At 55.2% G+C, this 20,711-nt stretch overlaps 1 protein-coding gene across 1 annotated transcript in view; it reads left to right on the top strand.

Annotated features, from left to right (window-relative positions):
* The first annotated feature begins 5,074 nt into the window (after positions 1-5,074).
* The window catches only part of LOC102440460 (protein Daple-like), a 43,752-nt gene continuing 28,115 nt past the window's right edge, over positions 5,075-20,711 (top strand). Inside the window, 9 exon segments of the mRNA XM_023745959.1 lie at positions 5,075-5,158; positions 6,172-6,223; positions 6,226-6,311; positions 6,747-6,865; positions 7,560-7,641; positions 7,952-8,101; positions 13,179-13,316; positions 13,840-13,975; positions 16,220-16,413. Coding sequence (XP_023601727.1) covers positions 5,075-5,158; positions 6,172-6,223; positions 6,226-6,311; positions 6,747-6,865; positions 7,560-7,641; positions 7,952-8,101; positions 13,179-13,316; positions 13,840-13,975; positions 16,220-16,413 — 1,041 coding nt within the window.

Here is a 20,711-nt window from a genome sequence, read left to right as displayed (position 1 = left end):
TCTTAGAACTGGTGCCTTCTTAGATGTTACTGGTCCCATTGGCTCTGTCAAGACTGAATAGGCTGCTCCAGAATACACCAGGAAACTAACCGGGGGTTCTATTTATTTATAAATATTTATACCTAAGTAGACATATAAACATTAAATAAACATTTACATTTATACCTTTTCAGTGAACAAGTACTTTTACAGTCTTGGGAATTTTGGCAGATAACAGGAACACTGCCCAAGTCCCCTGATGGTGGCCTGACAAGAACAGATGTGGAGGCCTTTGGCTGGGGGGTATAAAGTCTCCATTCTTCCTCTCTCGGCACTGCTAAGGACAGGATCATTGGAGAGGTCTCTTCACCTAGGCAAGGCTGTGCTGAGCCATCTGGGGCAAAAGTGGTTTCTGCTTCCATTAGAGGGACCAGGTCAACTGGTAAATATAGGAATTCATGAACCACCTGATGGCCGCCTAACTGACATCGGTGGGGGCGGCAGAACAGTCTGCAGCTGTGGTCCCGGTAGCTCCAATCATGGTGACTTCCTGTCCTGAGAGGGGAGCTACCTTCTGAGTAACTACCGCTATATCAATCATAAAGTTCACAGTCTGGCCCCCGTTCTTCATTTTGACCATCGGCTCATGGGGGCCCAGTTGGAAAAAGCCCAGTCTGTCCTAGTCGGAGTCAGCTGTTGCCAGTCCGAGGAGGTCTGCTTCAGGCGGCTCTGGCCAATAGCGGCTGGGTGGTTTGGATGGCCTTGCCAGCTTCTTCTGGCCTGCTTCTGCCCTGCCTGCCTCTTTACTTCTGCTATTAAACTTTACTCTGTTCCTTCTTACACACGCAGAACTGGACCCAAGGCAGCGAGGTTTGAGCAATTTTAAAATTCCTTAATATACATTTTATCATTCATGTTGCAGGGAGGGACCGGGTTGGCTCCTCCTGAATAAAAGAATTAATCAAAATAAGGCTTATTTTCTAACTTCATTTGTCCTTGGGTGTGGACAACAAATGACATAATCAGATTGACATAAACGATTTAACCTTTGTTTAGGGAGGCAAATGCAAAGCATTTGCTCCCAGCTTACTGGTCTATCATGCATTCAATTTTCTTAAAATATATTCTGGCACAGGAGAAAGTTGTTTTATTGTACACAGGTAGTTTAACCCCTATATAACTGGGCTTGGACCTTTGCCCAGCAAACTGCAATCTATAAGTTCAATATGCAGCCTCTGGTTTTCCTATCCCAACAAGGTTTCGGCCAGTCTCTGAGTCAGACTCCTTCTCTCTTGGAGAATTTTAAAGTCCTGATGGCTCCTGGGTCCAGGGAGAGTGCTCTTTTGTTAACTCTTAGGGCCCTGCTTTCTTGCCTTTCTACCAGTTCCCTTTGTGGCAGAGCAGCAACCAGGCCTTTTTCAAGGGAGTTCACTTGAAGGGGATATCAGCCCCTCCTGTGAGCCAGCTGCTCCACCTAGGGTCTCCCGGGGCCCGGCCAGAGCGTCCTCCAGCAAATCTCGGAAGCCACTGCCCTTTCACAGTGGTATGGACTCAAGCAGGGGGTTCACTGGATGTAGCCTGCAGCGAAGCGCTTGCTGGCTTCTGCCTGCAGCTGCTCGTGCCCACGAACCCTGCCCCGCAGCACGCTCGGCACCGTCAGCTCCAGCACCTTGGCATTCTCCAGCTTAGCCTGCACCTCGGTGTCCGCCAGCAGCTGCTGCAGCTCCTGTAGGCTCTCGTTGATCCACGCACGCGCCGCTTCTTCTCCACCAGGGGCTTCTGGGCCTTGCGGGCAGCTCAGGCACTCAGCCCCGCCTTCTTTGACCTGGCTCTCAGGGGCTGAGTCTGCCTGGCAAACAGTTCTAAATCACCAGGGCAGCTGCGGGTTTTAACACATTTTAAATGTATTTTTACTCTTAAGATATATCTAGACCTTTTGTGATCAAACTAAGAACAGGTATTGGTCTAATTTAGCATTGGAAGGGTTAAAAAGAATAACCTAGGGCAGAGAAAGACTACATTGTTTACAGTTACTTCTTGTGACCTTGAAGTTCATTGATAAGACCTGTTAGGTCTGCAGCCAGTAACTTAACTGCCAACACCCCCACCCCCTTTCTCTCAGCCCAGGCCCGATTGCTTTTCCTCACAGAGTCGGCCTGGAAATATAACGGGTGCATCTGTAACATTCAGTTACAGATGCTTTCAGAATCAGGATGAGGGAGGAAGGGAAAGACCAATTGAAAACAGCAAGTTAAACAAAATACAGTCACAGGCAGTAAATCTTTCCGAGACCTGCGGAGCTGTCCACTAAAGAGAAAAGAAAACCATGAATAACAAGTTCTTTGAAATTTGCTACTTTGTTAATTTGCTAAGCAAACAGTTAACTTGAAAAGACTTCTCTCTTGCTTTTCTTACAAGCAATTTTGGAATTTAGCCAGCTTTTAACTCTATCCTAGAACTTCAAAATTTCAATTTAATACAGCGAATTTACAACCCAGGAGAGAGCAACTGATAGAAATTTATATTAACTAAGTGGGCGGATTCCCCTTTAATAGTGAGCAAAAGACTCTGAGAACAAAAATGATTCTCGCAGCTGCTAAGAGATTTTGCAGACTATTTCGGGGTCCAGCCTAAACCTTCAGCCAGATGAATTAACAGAAATGCAAAATAAATCAAAGTAACTTTCACTTTACACAGACTAGTAATGAGCAGCCAAAATAGACAAAACACTTGTATTCACACTCTCTCTGGAGCTGAGCAGATAAACAAAACAATGCCCAACTCCCCAGATGGGTGTGGGGGCACTCCTGGCACCCATGTTTCAGAACAGAATTTTCGACCAACGTTTTGGTGAGAACCTACCGGAGGAGTTAAGACTGCATCCAGTCCCCCGTCTCGGTAGCAAATTGGCTAGTCCCACACAAACAAACAGCTGTCCACTCATGCTTCCTCAATGTTTCAGCATTCATTCCAATTCCACAATCTCTATTGTACCCCTTTAAAAATTTTTTTAACATGTAATTAAGAACAGCAGGTTTACTTTGTCCCGACCTCATGATGATCGGTGACGAGAGACAGACAAGGGAGGGGGTGACCTGTTTTCACAGATCCTCACTCAGATGCCCGCCTGACCAAAGTTGTGAAGCCACACAAAGGAGCGGAGAGGGCAGGCTCCCTCCTCCACATTTATACTCTTTCACCAGATATTCATTCAGCAAAGGCATTTAGCTACCACAACATACAATTTTTCCCAATTCAGTTTGAACCTTAAACTTTTAGCTGGCAAGTCAAATATTCAGCATTTCTTAAGCAGTAACATTTTTAAGAATAAACTTCAAAAATGCAAGACATAAGTTTTTTATCATTTGAATTCAGTAAGCTTCAAGGTCCCAAGTTCCCAGCAGTTCTGGGAAACCACACCTGAGGCTGGCAAGCAGGTTTGGCCCAGCCCTTGACTTTAAAATGACCATAATGCTTAAAGGAGTAGTTTGAGTCTGTCCCATAACGTCCGTCCAGTGAGTCCACAAAATTAGACAAAAGAACACAGACACCAGACAGACAAAGACACTTAAGAACAGCCTTCCGCCCCCACGGAAGAAAACTGGACGATGGCCGTTTGCCAATCAGCGGGAGCGACCCGCCACGTCCCAGAGGTTCAGAGGTTTGAGGGGAGTCCACTCCCCTCGTGAGGGGTTTTTACACCCCTCCAGACGGAGGGCCAAGGCGTCCCCTGACTCCTCCTGCCTGAGATCCGCGAGTGCGTCCACTTAGATCTTATCAGGCACAGATTACAGAAGCGAGCTCGCACAGAACAGAACAGACAACACACAGACACTTACCGCGGTTAGCAGACCCTCCGGAGTGGGGTCCCTAGTGGGTCTTGGGAATCCCGGGCGGGCCCCCAAATGTTATGCCCAGATTTCAAAATCCCCAAAGACAGACCACCAGGGAGCCGAGTCCGATGCAAAAGCAAAGAGTCATTTATTCAAACTAGCTAGTTTGGTCCCTCTGCCTCCCTCACTGACACAGTGGAGTGACAGGAAGCAAGAGAGCCCGGAGTCTTGGGAGAACAAAGAATTTATAGGGCTTGGGTTAGGGGGTGGGGGCTTACTCGGACCACTGATTTGGCCGATTCCGGTTGGTTGAGTGATGGCCGGGGGGCTACTGACGCAAGGGTAGGGTGCAGCTAGGGTCTGGTTACACAGAGACAGGAGGTGGCTAGCATACTTTTGGCCTTGGGCTAGTTTCCTTGCGTTCCTATTGGCTGAGATAAGGGCTGGCTGAGCAACTGATACATTCTATGGCTTTTGCTTGAAGAGGAGTTAGGAACACGGTTATCAGCCCCGTTCTGTCCTTTCACACCGACTCTTTTTGTTAAAATATTTCCCAAATATGCAGCTTTATTTTGTTCATTTTTCTTTCCTCTAAATGACTTACTAGTTAATATTCTATCAATACATTTTGTAGGCAGCTGACTGGTGGGTTTAGGTGTTGTAGTGTATGAACTACCACCTGGAGGGTCTCCGTTCACTGTCATGGGAAAGAGAACTCCCAGGCTGAGCTACTATGTCAGACTTAACAAAATAAAATGAATGGTTACTTCAAAGGAACTGATCAAATTTCTGCAATTTGACTGATGAAAAAAATAATTAAAAATGGAGATTGGCAAAATTATGTTTAAGTGGTTAATTTACATTTATAAATACATAGGATGTACACATATTTCCTTATATTTCATGTGCCCAGAAAGATTTTAAATTTCATAGGAAGTGTGTCATAATTTTTGTGTATTCCAAAGCACTTAGCATTGGCCAGGAGCTGCCACAGCCCCTGACCCAGCTGTATTCCCTGCTAGAGCCCTATGGAATACGGGGCCCAGAGCAGTTAGGAATACAGGCTCAAGAGCTGTTTGGAATGTGGGGCAAAGAGCCTTTTTCGAATGTGGAGGAAATAGCAGTTTAGAATGTGGTGCAAATAGCAGTTTAGAATGTGGGGTGAGGAGCCAATTGGAATGTGGGACGAGTAGCCGTTGGCACTGCTTGGCACAGAGCTGGTGGGCACAGAGACGGTGGGCCCAGAGCCTGTGTGCATAGCGATGGACGGTGGACACAGCCTCAGGAGGGACGTTACTGTCCGCGAGCTCATGGAGCTCTTTCTACAGAGTCCGCTGGTGGCAGGGGTGAGTACACCTGCCTCCCTGTCCCATTGTGGGTACCCTGGCTCCTCTCCCGCCCCCCTAAGGTCTCCACAGACCCCAACGGCCTGGGCCCTGGCAGTCCTGGGACTCAGGGGTCTTCACAGGTTTTCAAACTGGGGGCGGGGGTCCTGGCCTGGGGCCCTGAGGGGTTTCCTACGCTGGAGCCCATGCACCAGGTGCAGGACCCCCTGGCGCTTCCAGCCCTGGACTGAGATGAGTTCACCTGCTCCTGCCAGGGGGCTAGGCTGCGGGTCCAGGCTCTAGATGGTTTGACTCAGTGGTTAGAGTGTTGGACTGCCCACCAAAGGGTTGCAGGTTTGATTCCCCGTCAAGGGCATGTCCCTGGCTTGAAGAAGGTGATGTCGGCAGTTGGAGGAGAGGCTGCCCAGTGAGGATGAGGCCGTGGGCCTGCGCTCACACCCGCAGAAAGGGGGAACCAGGTGGTCCTGTGTGGCCTGTGGGGATGAGATCCAGGCTCACCTGAGAAGTATTTCAGGTTATGAAAGGTTTCCTCAAAAAATAAGATTGTCATGTTTCCCAACCTTCTGACATAAGCGCTCTAATATTTTTCCATCTTCACGTTAGATTTTATTTGAAGATGCTATCCCACCTGACCCTCCCCTCCCAAGGCTTACCCTCTTTGTGTGACACATGGATGGTGTGTGACTGAAATTCCTGGGACAGTTGAGGGAGCTCCCACACTGGGAGGAGTGCTGTCTGGTGGAAAGTCAGTGTCCTCCTTGAGCTAGTGTGACAGCAGCAGTGGTGTGTGAGGAAAGAGCTCGGCCTCAGAGTGTGGCTCCACTTGCTGAGGAGCCTGCCCGCCCCCCACAGGAACTTGGTGGCTGAGGGTTAATAATGTCAGTGAGGTGGGTCAGCTGTGGGAGAGTGGGCCTAGGTCCCAGGGGGCGTGGCCTTGGGAGGCGGGTGCTCTCAGGGACCCTCTGCTGCTCCCTGCCCGGCCTCCGCAGCACCTTACCCTTGTGTGCCCTCAGGTGACCCGCCACCAGGAGAGCCTGTTGGACCTGCAGTGGTTGGAGGTCCCAGAATGGCCCTGGAGGAGGTGGAGTACCTCTCCAACAACATGTCCTTTCGCCTCAGGAGGCTCTTAATTGAGCAAGACAGATGCAGGGAGGTGTGTTTGCGGGTGGCCCAACATCCTGGGGGACGGTGGGGAGGGGCCTGGGTCTGGGGCCCTAGTTATGGCCCCGCTCCTCATCCTGACTTCCTCTCAAGCTGCACACTGTCTGTCCTCCTGGCCCATTTCCGAGGGGGCAGGACGTAGGCACTTTCCCTGCAGGGCGTAGTCCCCTGAGACACCTGTGTGAGGACAGAGGTTGAGCTTGGGGGGCCTGCTCCATTCACTCGGCCCTTCTGTTTCACTAAATATATTCTTGCTTCTTAAAAACTCCCCCACTTTCTCCTGCCTCCCTCCTGGCTTTGCAGTCTCGGCTGCCATCTTCTCTTTTACTTTCTTCCATCTTTTGGTCATTCTTCACCACGTTCTAGTGCGGGCACTGTGCCGGGCACAGGAGCACGCCGGTGAGACCCCCTGTCTGCCCTGCTGTAGCTGGTCGTGACCATGACCCAGGAGTGGAACACCAGCAGCCGCCCCAGCGAGGACACGCAGCACCTGGCCATGGAGCTGGCGGACACCAAGGCCATGCTGCGTGGCGTCAGGCAGGAGCTGTGAGTCCCCCAGTGACCCCGGTCTTTCTGCTCTTGTGCCGTGTGTCACCACCCATTGCTCGCACATGTGGTTCACTGCCATGCGGTGCAGCAAACGGGGCAGCTCTCACAGTGCCCTGGAGTAACGGGGCTCTACTTTGAGCTGGGTCCCTTTTGGGCCCTGGGCTAGCCCGCTCCCTCGCCTCCCCGGGCCTGGGTTCTGCTGGGCCTTTAGGGCTCCTGCCAGTCCAGACATGGCAGACTCAGAGCAGCAGCCTGCCGCTCAGCCTCGGGCCCAGTGTGGGTGCTCTTGGCTGGAGGGAGGATGTGTCTCTCCTGTCTGGTCCGGTGGGCCTGCTCCCCCTTTCCTGTAGCTGGTGATGGCACCATGCCCGGTATCTGGGAAGCTGCCTGCCTTCACCTCCCTGCCAGGGGGCCTCCCTGCCTGCCTGGCTGTGGAGGGAGCAGTGGCTCTGGGGGCTCCTTCCCTGTCCTGCAACCTCAGAGGAAAGCTCAGGTCTGTGCTGAAGTCTGAGAGCAGCAGTGACAACTTAAAGCTCACCTTGGACTCCAGAGTGTTTTTGCAGCCCCACGTGTAGACGCCCTCCTCACGCCTAGAAGCCAGGACCCCCTCTTTCCCCGCTGTGGTCTCCCAGGTGGTGGGCTTTCCGGGTGCTTCTGAGGAACCCACACCACATGTTCTCATCGCCCCCAGGGAGGAGAAGACGAAGCAGCTGGTGGACGCCAGGCATCAGTTGTACCAGCTGGTGCTGGAGCTGCAGGAGGCCCGGCACAATGTGAGCAGGAGGCCTATCGTGTGGGCCGGGGGTGGGGGGCTAGGATGCCCCAGTCACCGGGGCCCCAGGTCCAGGAATGTGACCTGGGACATCTCTTCTTCCCGCTCAAAGCAGTGCTGCCTGAGAGCCAGTTGTCCTGGGAGCTGCTGGGGGGTTACATGCTTCAGTGAGAGCATGTGGGGCCCACACACGGGCCTGCACATGGACCAGCTTGGCCGCCCCTGGCTTCTCCTAGGGCTGCAGTGACTTGGGCCTTCCCCAGCCCTGAGGGTGCCCTGAGCCAGGTCCCCTGCCTTTGCCCACCTCCCAGAACATGGAGCTGGCAGCCAGCGCCCAGGCTGCTCGTGCCCCCCTCCCTGAGCTGGACTCCCTGAGGGAGAAGGTTAACATCATGGAGAAGCTGGAGATGGAGGCGATGGGCCTCAGGCAGAAGTAGAAAGACATAGACTTCTTTGCAGCTGCATGGAAGTGAGCCCAGCAGGGGCAGGCGGCCCGCGGGCACTTTTGTCCTGGAAGAGGGGAGAGGGGCCGCAATGCCTCCCCAGCTGGCCCTCTCCCTGCACCGCAGACTGACTGCCAGACCCCTGGGCTCCCTCTGGTAGTGGAAGGAATAGGGTTGGGAATGTGATTGAAAAGCCCTGATTCTTCTAGGACTTTTCCTCCTCCTCCTTCATGCCACAATGATGACCTTCTATTCACCAATCTTTTCCTTTAAGACTCCTTGTAATTTCTATGGCTAAATCTTACCAGGACTGTTTCCTCATCTATAAAACAGAGATAACTGTACTAGTCCGTGAGGTTTATACAAGGAAAGAGGTAAAATACCTGGTATTTGGGCAAGTCCCATATGATGCTCTCCGTGGTGTAGCCTACTCGGATCCCGAGGTTATGGGTCTGTTCAGAGGAGGGTGTCAGGGCTGAGGGGGGATGGAGACCAAGGCCCAGGCAGGGTTACTGACGCTCTGATCATGCACCCAACTGCCTCACCTGAGCAGTGAGTTCAGGACCCTCTCTTTCAGGCTTGTTTGCTCCTCCCACCTACTCAGGGAGTGGCTGTTCCCACAGGGATGTTGGTGGCTCACCGCTCTGCTCCCTGGGGAGAAGGCACCCTGGGTGCTGTGCCAAAGCAGCCCAGCCCAGGAGAGGTGGGGTGGGGGCCAGCTCTTGGCTTTGTCCTGGAAATGGTCTCCTGGCCCTGCTGGTGATGAAGGGCATCAATCTGCAGCACAGACAGGTGTGGGGCACGGGCACCCTCACTCACAGGTAGGAGGGTTTCGGAAGGTCATGTGCAAGCTTCCTCAGGCTGTGGCCTCCACAGTCTCCTGCAACCTGTTGACCTAAGGCAGGCCCCACATCTCAGCCGACACTCTGCCCCATGGATGGTGTGGGTTTCAGGGCTCAGCCCCTGTCTCCGTGTCTTTTCCGGGCCTGTCCAAGCAGCCTTGCTCAGTCATGCAGACGCAGTGACTGAAGGCCTGTGTGGCACCAAGCCTTGCGCCAGGAGCAGGGGATCTAACACAAAGTAAGACTGGCTCCTGGCACTGGGGAGCTTCTGGGCTTTTGCAGGGTTTCCCGTGGGAACCCTGTTCCATGTTCTCAAGTGTGTGCCTCTGGATAGCAGCAGCAACATTTTTAATATCCTATTTAATAAAAGCCTAATATGCAAATTGTCCCCTTGGATGGGAGTTCCACAGGGAGGCCAGGAGTTCGATTGCTTGCTATGACATGCGCTGGTCACCAGGGGGCAGCGCAGAACATTGCTGGCATTGGCAATGCACTGTGACCTCTTGCTGGCTAACTGGGAGCGGGGGTGACAGGGATGGAGGTGCTGTAAGAATGCAAGCTCGTTCTCACTCCCCCTGCAACTATCCCCTGGGACACCAGGGCTCGCCCGCCAGGGAAGCCCCTGAGCTCAGGTGCTGGGTGCCCAGGAGGAGCCCACCCTGCACCCGCACAAACTTGTTAAGGTGAGCCAGGCCACAGCAGCCAGGACCACAGGGGCCTGTTGGGCTCCTGGTGGGTTTGAGCAGGAGCTGGTCTGCAAGACCAGCCAGGAGAGAGCATGCTGCCCTCCCTTCTTCCGGGGGATACCACTGGGTGGCTCAGAGGTCTACACTGCTCTCCAGCCCGCAATGTCCGTCCATGCTCACCGCATCTCTGTGTGGAGACTTGGGCACCATGACTCAGGTGCGGGGGTTAGGGGGGTGCACGGGGGCCAGGGGCCCAGATACTGCCCTGGGCCCAGAGGTCAGCTGGCCTCCACGCCAGATGCTCTCACTTCAATCTCCGGCCAGGCCTAGGGACCGCACCCAGCAGGAATTTCATGCACCGGGCCTCTAGTCGTTTAATAATTTTGCTGTGAAATTAGTAATGCTTTACACTTTGCATTAGTAAATGAATTACAAGAGAAATAGAGTTGTCCATGGAGGCCAGGCCACATAGAGGATGAGTCACACTGTTCTCCAAGGCCCGTGTGCCGGGGCCCAGGGAGCTGAGAGGACAGAGCTTGCACCTGCACGCTCACATCACAGTGGTGCCAACAGCCCTGCAGTCTGTGTGCAGCCTCCCGTCAGCCCTGCTGGGCCAGGTTTACTGTGTGCAGCTCGAGCCCCTGAGGGCAGGGGCAGGGGCCTGTCTGACTGCATGCCTGGGGCTGGCACACACAAGGCACTTGGTAGTGACCACACACGTCAAGTAAATCCCATCTCAGCATGAAAAGACTTGCAACCTGGGGAAAAGGACGGGGGAATCAGAGGTGTTGTCTCCTTCGGACGGTGACAGTGTCGGGTGTGATGGGCAGCAGAGCAGAGAGCCGAGCACGACTGTCACGTGGACACCCACCATGCGGGGCCCTCCTATGGGTACAGGGGGAGCCACAGATGACCTGGGTGCCCCTCCCCAATAGCCCGTCCAGTGTCGCCACTGAGAAACACATAAAAGGGAAGGGTGGCAGTGCCACAACCCGAGGAGACAGGCCTGGGCGCCCCTAGGCACACCTGGGAAGTGGGGGTGCACCGGGTGATCCTTGACTCTGTCTGCAAACACTCATCCCACCTCTGCTGCCAGGGCCCGGGGTGGAGGACAGAGGTAGAGAGAGAGTGCCTGGGAGGTCCCTCTGGTCCCATGCTTTGTCCTTGGCTGAAATTCACGCCACCAGGGGCAGACATGCGGGTGCCTTGAGGGTCCAGAGCAGCTGAGGGCCAGCGGGGCCTGTCTCTGCCCCTCAGAGAGGGATGGGCACTTAGCTTCCTGGGCAGGGCTTGCTCCCAGAGGCGGCAGAGGCTCCGCAGGCGAGTCCCAGCTCTCACTCCACTTGCTGGGTGTGGAGCAAGCCTTGTCCCGTCCCTCAGAGGAGAGGTGGTCCAGGTGCCTCTCATCCCCTCGTGCCCTGGCACCGGGTGGCGTCGATAGGAACACGTTTCTAGTGAGCTTATTACGGGAAGTTCTGTCCACAGATGGGGCCCCTGATTGCGATAGTGCAGGGAGGGGCAGGGCAGGTGGTGGCAAGGCAGGTAGGAGCTGGGTTTAAGATCGGACCGTGGGTCTAGTGGTCTCACACTCTCTGCCTCCTCCAGGCCCAGCCTTTGCCACTTTAGGACTCAGGCACAGCTTCTCGGGGTCTTGTCTCTCACTTCTGGGTGGTGGGTGTGCAAAGCAGGATAGATGTTTCTGCAGCCTGATCCATGGGAAGGTTGACAACCCCAGAAAACTGAGTCCCATTGGAAGAGTAGCTATAAATCATTTAGTTCCACGCTGTACTCTGCTTCTGGACACTTGTCCATCCCTGCCTTTCCCCAGGTCCTTCAGGGCCCAACTCACAGGGCGCCTCTGACTCCCCCTCATGGTGTGATTCAGCTGACAAGTGTCTTTGAACATTTCTGGGGGCCCCACGAGAAGAGGAGTGGCATAGTCCTGCCCTGCAGGACTAGCCTTGGCGGGGGGGCGGACAGGCCAGTTCAGTGTTGCCTCATAGTGGGCACTCTTGTGCCCCAGCATCTGACTCAGTGGGTGGGATAGAGTGGAGTTGAAGTCCTTTTCAAAGCAGGCAATTATGGCTGGGTTTTGAAGGCTGAGTAGGAGTTGGTTATAAGGATGACCAGGCAGGCTTTGCTATGGGAGTTCAGGGCCTGAGAGTATGGTGATACTGGTGAGTACTGGTGGGTAGACACAAGATGAGAATGCTGGGGACAGTGGCCAAGGGGGGAGAGCTGGACCTCCTTCCTTTTGAAGCCCCTCCATGTGCTCCGGCTCACATCGCTGAGGGGCTCCTTACCCACGCGGGCTCCCTAAGGATAAGGTGCAGGCTGCTGAGGGCAGTGAAGAGATAGGTCTGGACCTCTCCAGCCTGAGTTCAAGCTCAGCTTCACCCCTGGCTGACTTTGTGACTTGGGGCTCATTCCTTAATTGACCCAAGTCAGCCTCTTCGTGTGTAGGAAGGGACTGTCCCTGCCTCCCTCTGGGGGCTGTTGTGAAAGTGAATGTGGCAGAGACAGAGAGCACCTAGTGCTGGGCCGGGGACAGGGAAAGAGGGGGCCGTCAGGTGAAGCCAGAGTCAGTGACCAAACCCTTCCGGATGCGAAGCGTTGACCAGAACCGTGTCCCCTGGCGGTAGGTGCACGGTTTCCCCTCTACCGAGAATCCGGGGTTCTGGCCCGTGCGGGGAAATGAACCCGTGATGGATAAGCAGGAGCTACCGGCCGCTCCCAGGTGTTAGAACCCGTGAGTGGGGCAAGCCTTGGAAAACAGCCCGCCAGGAGAAATGGGCATGTCCCCGTGTATGCGTGCTCGCAGACTGAGGGCATTCAGGGGAGACTCAGTCCTCCTGAGACTGAGTGGTGCTAGGAGTTCTCCGGGGGTGGGAGCAGGGATGGGGGAATGAGCTGAACAGCTCCCCAGTGTGTGCTGGGCGCTGGCACGGGAGTAAGTGCAGTGGACGCCTCCCATGAGGGGGACTGTGAGGGCCCAACCATTGTGTCCACCCCCAGCATGTGCCTGGCACACAGAGGCCATAGGACTTGTTTGCTTGTTGTGTCTTACAGACCCCTCATTTCTGGAAAACTGCCCAGACCTGTTGTTTTTCTAAGAGTAGGTGTGTGACATGTTCAAATAGGAACTGCGTATTGAACAAAAGCTCGTCTGAATTTTGTTCCTGGACCCAGATCAGTGGAGTGACTGTGAGAGGCCTAGACTCGGCCCTCAAAGCCAGGACAGACTCTCAGCCTCACCCCTTCCTTGTTTAAGAAAGTGGCTCAGCCAAGTCCCACACCTGTCAGCAGGTGCACTCGTCCAACCACCGAGGCTGTACGTGTCAGACACTGACAGTGTTCCCTTTCGAATTTAAATAGTGTCTTGCTTCAGGGATTTTTCCATCTGGCCTGGCCTAATGGAGAAGGGCAGGGGCTCAAAAGTGGAGACAGAACTTTCCGAGGCAGCAGAGACATCCTTAGGTTGTTGGTTTGGGTCCAGTGACTGAAAGAGCTGTCGTCATGACCAGGGGCCTTAACCTGATGGCTCTCATGTGTGTTCTTGCTGACCAGGTGCGGACTGGAGACGATTATTCAATGGACACCAAGGGCCACCTCCAGGAGCATTGGATTTGGTATTGGATTGATAAGCTATTCGAGCGGGAGGAGGAGAATGTGCAGCTGAAATCGAAGCTGCACCACCTACAATTGGTAGGACAAGCTGTGGTCACCACGTGTAACACAGATGGGGGCAGTTTTAGGTTCATGTTGTGCCCTTCTCTGATGTTCAGCTACTGGATCGGTGCTGCTGCCACCACAGTGACCCTCTGAGGGCAGAGAGTCACTTGCTGGGCACCACTGAAGCCTCCAACAAAGAGAGGGCCTGATGCTGTGTTGCTTTTCTGTGAGGATGGAGGGATTGGGCCTCTTGCAAAAAGGGTCTCCTCGGGTATTTATGATGTAGGTTGAGCTGTGATGTGTGAGTCCCTATGGCCTTTCCACGGTATTAGGCCTTCTAAGGGGGCACAAAGCTGCACTCACCATAGCACTTGCTCTAAAGCCCTGAGCTGTAGGTCACTTTGCTCAGACACTGCTCAGAGACCTCAGGTGTCTTCACCCCTTGGGGCATGGAGGCCCTTCATCCTGGGGGAATGAGGACAGATGCATGGGGCCGGGGCTTGTCCAGAGTGTGCCCCAGTCCACATCCTCACTGCCCCCCCACTTCCTGCACTAGGACCGGGACACAGACCAGAAGTGCCTTGAGGAGCTGCGGGAAGAGAACATGGCCCTCAAGACTGCACAGGGGCAGAGTGTGGAGGAGTCCGCCCACCTGCGCTGGGAGCTGGAGCAGCTGTCAGAGGGTAAAGCAGGTGCCTGGGAGCCAGCCTGGCTGTGGATTCTCCCTTACCCGGGGAGCTGAGCCCTTGGCTCTGAAACTCAGGTGTTAGCACTTCCTCTACCCAAGTAAATAGGGTTTTATTCATGGGCCATTTGGAACTGTTTCCTTGCAATTCTCCCCAAGAACATGAAGGGCCTGGTCACCTTGAGTCAGGAAGCCAAATGCGAAGGAAGTGTTGCCAGATTTCTTAGCTTCCATTCAGCCAGTGCCAGGAGCTTCCAGATGACAGCACGCTGATGCCCAGAGGGTGTCTTAGATCTGTTGGTGGAGGATTGGAAGCTCTGGATGCAGGAGACGTCCCCAGTGGTCACTCACCTCCATTATAGCTGTACCCGGGGCATGGTTTCCTCCGTTGATTTCATAATCTGGCAGATGGGTGTAGTCTGCTCTCCATCTTCCTGGGCAGGGGCTGCTCAGTGGCTGCTGTACAGGGGACCCAGGCCTCTTCCTCTCCCTCTGGTGTTGCCCCCTCCCAGCCCCCAGAGGAGGTGAGGGGTTGGCCAGGGAAGGTGGGTGTGGTGGCCGGTCGTACAGCAGGAGCCTCAGCACCCAGCAAACAACAAGCCAGTTCCTGTGTCCAATAATAGCACACGTGCACCTGAGAGCGCAGGTTAGGGTTTGCTTAGAGCTCTGCTGAGCCAGGAGGGCCTTAGGCTGGTTTGGGGAGGGGCTTCTTTTTAATTCTGAGCAACATTCCTCAGCCTCATGGAAAGGCTGTTGAAAGCAGCTGGGTAGTCCTCTCTTCAAGGCATCCCATCTACTCCAAACCTAAAATCAGTTCATTGAATTATGAGTCTGTGTGAGAAGTTAGTTCTTTCTGTGGTTTGGTGTCTCCCCACTCCTGGGAACCCAGGCTCTGGGAGTTGAGGTTCCTGGGGAGCACACTGCCCCCTGGTGGGACACAGAAGTAGTGCTGGCTGGCAGGGACTGGCTCAGACCAAATGTACTTGTTAGCATCCAGGGTGGCTGATGGGGTTGGAAAGCCTCCCTGATTCAGATGCTCAGTGTAGCTTGTGACCCCTTTCAGGTCGATGACTGACTTCTTCTTCATGTTCCCAACTCCTACTGCTTAGCTGGCAGCTCACGAACAAAGCATGAACGTACTTTTTGTGGTTGGGGTGGTGGCTTCTTAAGTCAGAAAGGCCTGGATTAAAGTCCTGGCTCCTCTACTTGTTAGCCAAGTGACCTCTTCTGCACCTCAGTTTTCTTATCTGCAAAATGGGGGTAATGAAGCTGCCTCACAGGATTGCTATGGGTATCTTGTGAGAGGAGACAGTGAAGCGTTAGGCTGTGCCTGGCCCACGGGGCGGAAACAAAGGATGGCTGTTCTTCTCGCCCTTGTCTTATCCAAAGATACCCACTGCTCTGCTTCTTGGGGTGCTCATGAGCAGCCCTACTAGCAGTACAGTGCGATAAGGCTCCCAGAGCTGAGTGTGTGGCCGGGAGGGACAGGTGAGGGAACAACCCTGAGCCCTCAGACAGTCATGTTTTCCTCCTGAACAAGCCCCGGGACTTTCCCAAAGTCACGCACCTGCTGGCGGCAGGGAGGGGCCTCGAACTCCCATTCTTCTCAGGTCTGTGCTCCCTTTCTGTTCCGCATTGAAGCTGTTTAAAAGCAAAGGACATTGCCTTTTTCTGGCTTTACCTTATGTTTTCATCTCGCTTAGAATTTTTAAAGCAGTCTGGATAAACTGTCTCATTCTCTTTCAATGCATTTGTGAAAGTATAAAATGAAATCTCTGACTGAAGGAACTTACCCAGAGATGGCGAGTACTGGGCATATGTGCCCCATAGCCTCTTCCACCCACAGACATGCGGTCAATGATCGTGTCCCCCTACACCGTCGGCTGAGCCACCTGCATTCACACCACTCTGAGGCTGGCACAGAGAGCGCACTCTGCCATCTCCGTTAGTCTCTGAAATCCTTGGCTTGACGGTCAGGTTAAAACTTGGCAGAAAGTGGTGCCAGCAATTCCACTGTCTTGAACGTTTGCATTGGCTTCTCTCTACCATCACCTGCTTTCTTCTTAAGCTCTGCTTGCTCCCCTGACAAACCCAGCTGAGCCAGCAGAGGGGCCATAACCGCCCGAGGAACCCTCAGGTGCAGACAGCAGCAGCACCCTGGGGAAAAGGGAGGGCACCCAGCTGACCATCCCAGACCCTCAAGCCTAGGGCTCAGGGTGATGGCCGTCTCAGGGCCGGGGGCAGAGAGCAGAAGCTGAGGCCCCTGGAATATGGGCTCTGACTCCACTTTGCTCTTCAGCCTCCAGCTGCTTCCTGAAGCTGGACCAGGAGAAGCAGAGCCTCCAGGGCACCATCCAGGGGCTGCGGGACGCCTCCCTGGCCCTGCAGGAGAGCAGCCTCCAGCGCCAGGAGCTGGAAGAGGAGAACCAGCAGCTCAGAAAGCAGGTACCCGTGGGTGGTGTCCGGAACATACGGGCATGTAAGTGGCCAGGGGGAGCACCCAGGTGTCCATGAGCATGCGCAGCTGGAGAAAGGCCGAGTCCCGTGCAGCCACCGTTTTGGTAGGGGGACAGGAGGCCTCCTGGAGAGGCGTCACGAGGCAGCAGGAGGCGTCCCTGCAGCAGTGAGACCGCACACGATGGACCTCTGTGGGCCTCGCTGCCTTCATCTGTGAAATGGGGTTAATGATGCACCCACCAGTAGCTGTGGTGAGGATGGTGTGAGTTAGTGCAGGCAAAGGGTCCAGCCTGTAAGTGCCTCATGGAAGGAGAGCAGCGCCCTCTTCGAAACCACCGGGCGGGCCCGGGAGAGAAGCAGCGATGGAAGACTCGGCCCGTGTGGAGACCATGGCTGGGCCGTTTCAGGGCATGGCTGCTGGTGACAGGAGGCAGAGCTCACTCTCTCCTTTCGGTCGAGGGCATGAGGAAGAAGAGATGGCTGGACGGCATTGCCTTTCTGGACAAACCAGGTCTTCCCAGTAGCACAGTAGAAGAGACATCTGGGAGGACAGGCAGGCTCACCAGCCAGGTTCATCCTACAGTTACCAGGACCCCATTCACATGGCAAGAAGGGCCCTGAGAGGCTAGCGACGGCCTCCCTGAGCAGGTCATTCTGGGTCAGAGGGCCTCAGTCCATGTAGCCACCACGGGTGACACAGCTGCGTCGTGGGCTCTGAGCACACCGTGACGGGTGCCGGGATTCCGGATGAGGGAGGCGCAAGGGCACTCCTGCTTGCTGACCACCTGGCAGGACTGGTGCTTTCAGGTGTCTGGGTGTCTGTCCCGTCCGGCCCAGGGGTCCTGCCAGCGTCATTTGCTGAGGCTGCCCCGGCGATGGCAGGGACGTGGGCTGCAGACCAGAGACCTGGGTCCCGCTGGTCACGGCTCTGCTGGAACTTCATCTCTGGGTGAGGCTTGGGACCGCCCCTCCTCCTGTGCAGTGGTTTCTCCAGGCCTCTCGTGAGACGTCCAAGGTTCAATGACTCACGCTTCTCGTCCTTTGAGGCTCCGTGCGCCTTGCAGCAGAGAAGCTGCCAAGCAGTGTGTCCTCTCCCTGGGGGCCGGGAGGAAGCCCCTCCTCATGCCGCATCTCTCTGTGCAGCGCAGCTCAGGGAAAGCCACCGGACAGTCTGGGTTTTAGATTCACGTGGTCTGGGCACAGTGAATGTCTCTGTATATGGCAGCCCGACCTCGGCTGAGATAAAAAGGCTTGACCTTTAGAAAGATGAGAACCTCCAACGGGGCGGTTCCCCAGGGGTGAGCTGCAGAGGCCTGCGCTGTAGCCTCTGGCCCAGCTCCCTGCAGGGATGAGAGATGACCCCTGACGCTTCTGTCCTTGGGGTCCACTCCAGTCCCTCCTCCACACACACAGGACAGGTGGTGGCTGCCGCCTCCCCACATGACTCCTTAGCCCTGTCTCTCGGGTCCCATCCCCTGCTTCCTCTCCTGATCAGTTCCCTGTAGGACTCCTGGGCAGTCCTGCCACATCTCTCAGAGACCTGTCTTGGCTCTGAGCCCCTAGTGGGGGAAGGGGCTGCAGTTTGCAGTCCAGCACTCTCCCTTGTCTGCTGCCAGGAGCCCTGTGAAGACGGCCCTTCTGCTCTCCTCCCTGTCCTGCTCAACCTGCTCGGGGCCTGGCTGCATTATGGGTCCTCCCTAATGTTGGATCAATGGTGCATCTGGGCCATCAGCTAAAAACCACAGGGGACATGGCCTGACATTGACCTCCCTGGAGCCAGGACAGGCCCAGCCTTGGACACGACCAGACAACATGGCCCTCTGGGAGGTGTCTGAGAAGGAGAGACAAGGGTCAGCCAGGACAGGTGGCCCAGAGTCCCAGGCCCCCCGGTGCCAGCTCGGCTCTCCCACCACCCAGTGTCTCCCAGGCTGTAGGCTCCCTTCGGTCTGTATAAACCTTAGTTCCCGAAGTTCACCTCCTTCCCTGTAACTCACGACCCTTCTGTGGACCTTAGAGAGGGTGTGCCCCCCACCCTCACTTTGCACTGACATCCTCAGAGTTCATTCCTCTTAGGAAGAGGGGCAGCCCTTTGGGGCCTATCGTGGGCACAAAAGTGCAGGACAGGGGCTGATGGGCAGGCCCCTGGCACCCGCGTGCTCTGGGGACCTGGAGCCTCCCCACAGGAGTCCGCGGCCCAAGCCTGGTGCTTTGAGGAAGACAGGAAACCCATCTCAGCCCAGCGATCTCTCAGAGTGGTTCTCAACCTTCCTAATGCCGCGACCCTTTAATACAGTACCTTGTGTTGTGGTGACCCCTGATCATAAAATTATTTTCGTTGCTACTTCATAATTGTAATTTTGCTACTATTATGAATCATAATGTAAATATCTGATATGCAGGATGTATTTTATTGTTGGTGACCCACAGGTTGAGAACCACTGCCCTAGGGGAAGGGAGGGCCTTCAGGGAAGGACAGAAGTGAGAGTTCCAGTTCCACAGCAAAAAGGAGCGGAGAAAGATGGGATGTCTGGCAAGGGGGTGGGGGGGACATGAGGCAGTCACATCTTCAGACCGGAAGCAGCCATGCCAGATATGCAAAGGTTGGACATAACATTCCTTTCACTGGGACAGACGGAGCGGCAGGGGAGAAGGATTAACAGTAAGAGGGGGAGGGGTGAACAAGGCAGGAGGTTGGCGGGGGGACACACCCCAGATCTTGTCTGAGAGAGCAGGCCTGGGGTCGGCCCACTACCATGCGTTCGGCGCTGCCGCATCCTCACTGTGGGACTCTGGGCAGATCACTGGACTCCCTGGGCCGGTGCCCTTCTCTGAATGAGGGTGAGTGACAGCTGTGCAGGGCCTTCCTCCTCAGGGCCAGCTCCAGAGCAGGCACGGCTATCAGGGCAGATGCCTGCTTCCTGCTGAGCTCAGACCTGGTGCTAGGAAGTGGGACAGCGATAAGGAAGGAGAAGAAAGATGTTCTCACTTGTGAGAAAGACTCAGACAGGTGGCACCTTGCAGCACCTTTTGCTATTGGCCCTGGCTGGTGGGGCTGCCCTGTCCCCATGTTGGGGCAGGGGGCTGGGTGTGCCCACAGGGTGCTGTGAGGGCACGGATATGAGCCCCACTGTGCCTGACCCTCCCCCTCATGGGGAAGAAGCTGCCTGCCTGCTGCTTCCGAGGAGTCTGGAGACTGTGCCCAGACCTGTGAGATAAAGGCAGGGCGGCCTCGGCCCAGGAGAAGTAGGCAGAGCTGGCCTTAGAGCAGCGATCCTTCCTGGAGTTTGTAAACCTGCCTGTGCCAGGCTGCTCCCAGCCAGGTGAATGGAGCCGGCTCTTGGTCCTTGCTGCTCACTGGGTCACTGGGTGTCTGAAGGTCCTGCCCCCAGAGGTCCTGGTCGGTAGCTGCGGTCTGGGGTGTTTAACGCTCTGAGAGCCACCTGATCTGGATCGTGGGGCTCCTCTGTTTTAGCTTTAGAGCCATCAACCCAAACCAGCATCAGGGTCACAAGTCCAAATGCAGGCTCTTGGGCCCCAGCCCAGACTGACCTTGTCAGAAGCTCTGAGGGTGGGAGGGGCCTGGCGCTCTCAGGAGGGGTCAGCTCTTGTTGCACCTGCCACCTGCCAGGTGTGAGCTGAGCACGTCACCCTGACAGAAGCTGGCTCCCATGCCTGCTGCTTGCTGGCCCTGTCAGTTACAGAAATGCACTCATGGTCACATTGTTAGCAGGGAGCCACCCTCTCCCCCTCCCAGGTGGTCATGAGTTTGATGTCAGTGGGAAGGGACAGCACCATGGGCCTCGCCTGGGAGTCGCACCTCAGGGCCCACCCTGAGTCTGAATCTGGGTCCATCACGGTGTTCAGGTGTCAGGCACAGAGTGTGAGATTTGCGGGTCCAGGCAGTTCATGTTCAGGGAGTGGGCACCGGTGGGTCCGCAGAAGAGGTCTGTGACAGGCCGTTGATTGGGCAGTCGTCCAGGCAGGACGGAACTGGTCTGGCCTGGGCAGCAGTAGGGTGTGGAGGGGGAGCCGCATGGGGAACGAGGACAGGCCTTGGTGGTCCATTTACTTGGAGGGGAGAGGAGGGAGAGAGATGGCAGAGGACCCCTCAGAGCAGCTGGATGAATAGGAATGTCACCAACTGGGTGAAGTCCCGGTAGGACATCCAGTGGTGGCTACTGGCCCCAGGAATGTGGCCTGACCCTCAGGACAGTAGTGGACACAGCCTAAGATGTAAGCATTGAGAGTAGCAGTGGAAAACTGGGAGGAAAGCTGACCTATTGGTG

The sequence above is a fragment of the Myotis lucifugus genome, unplaced genomic scaffold (genome assembly GCF_000147115.1).
Source record: "Myotis lucifugus unplaced genomic scaffold, Myoluc2.0 scaffold_607, whole genome shotgun sequence".
In the NCBI taxonomy this organism is placed as follows: domain Eukaryota; kingdom Metazoa; phylum Chordata; class Mammalia; order Chiroptera; family Vespertilionidae; genus Myotis; species Myotis lucifugus.
Note: the sequence above shows the minus strand (reverse complement) of the source record. Positions and strands in the feature narration are given on the sequence as shown.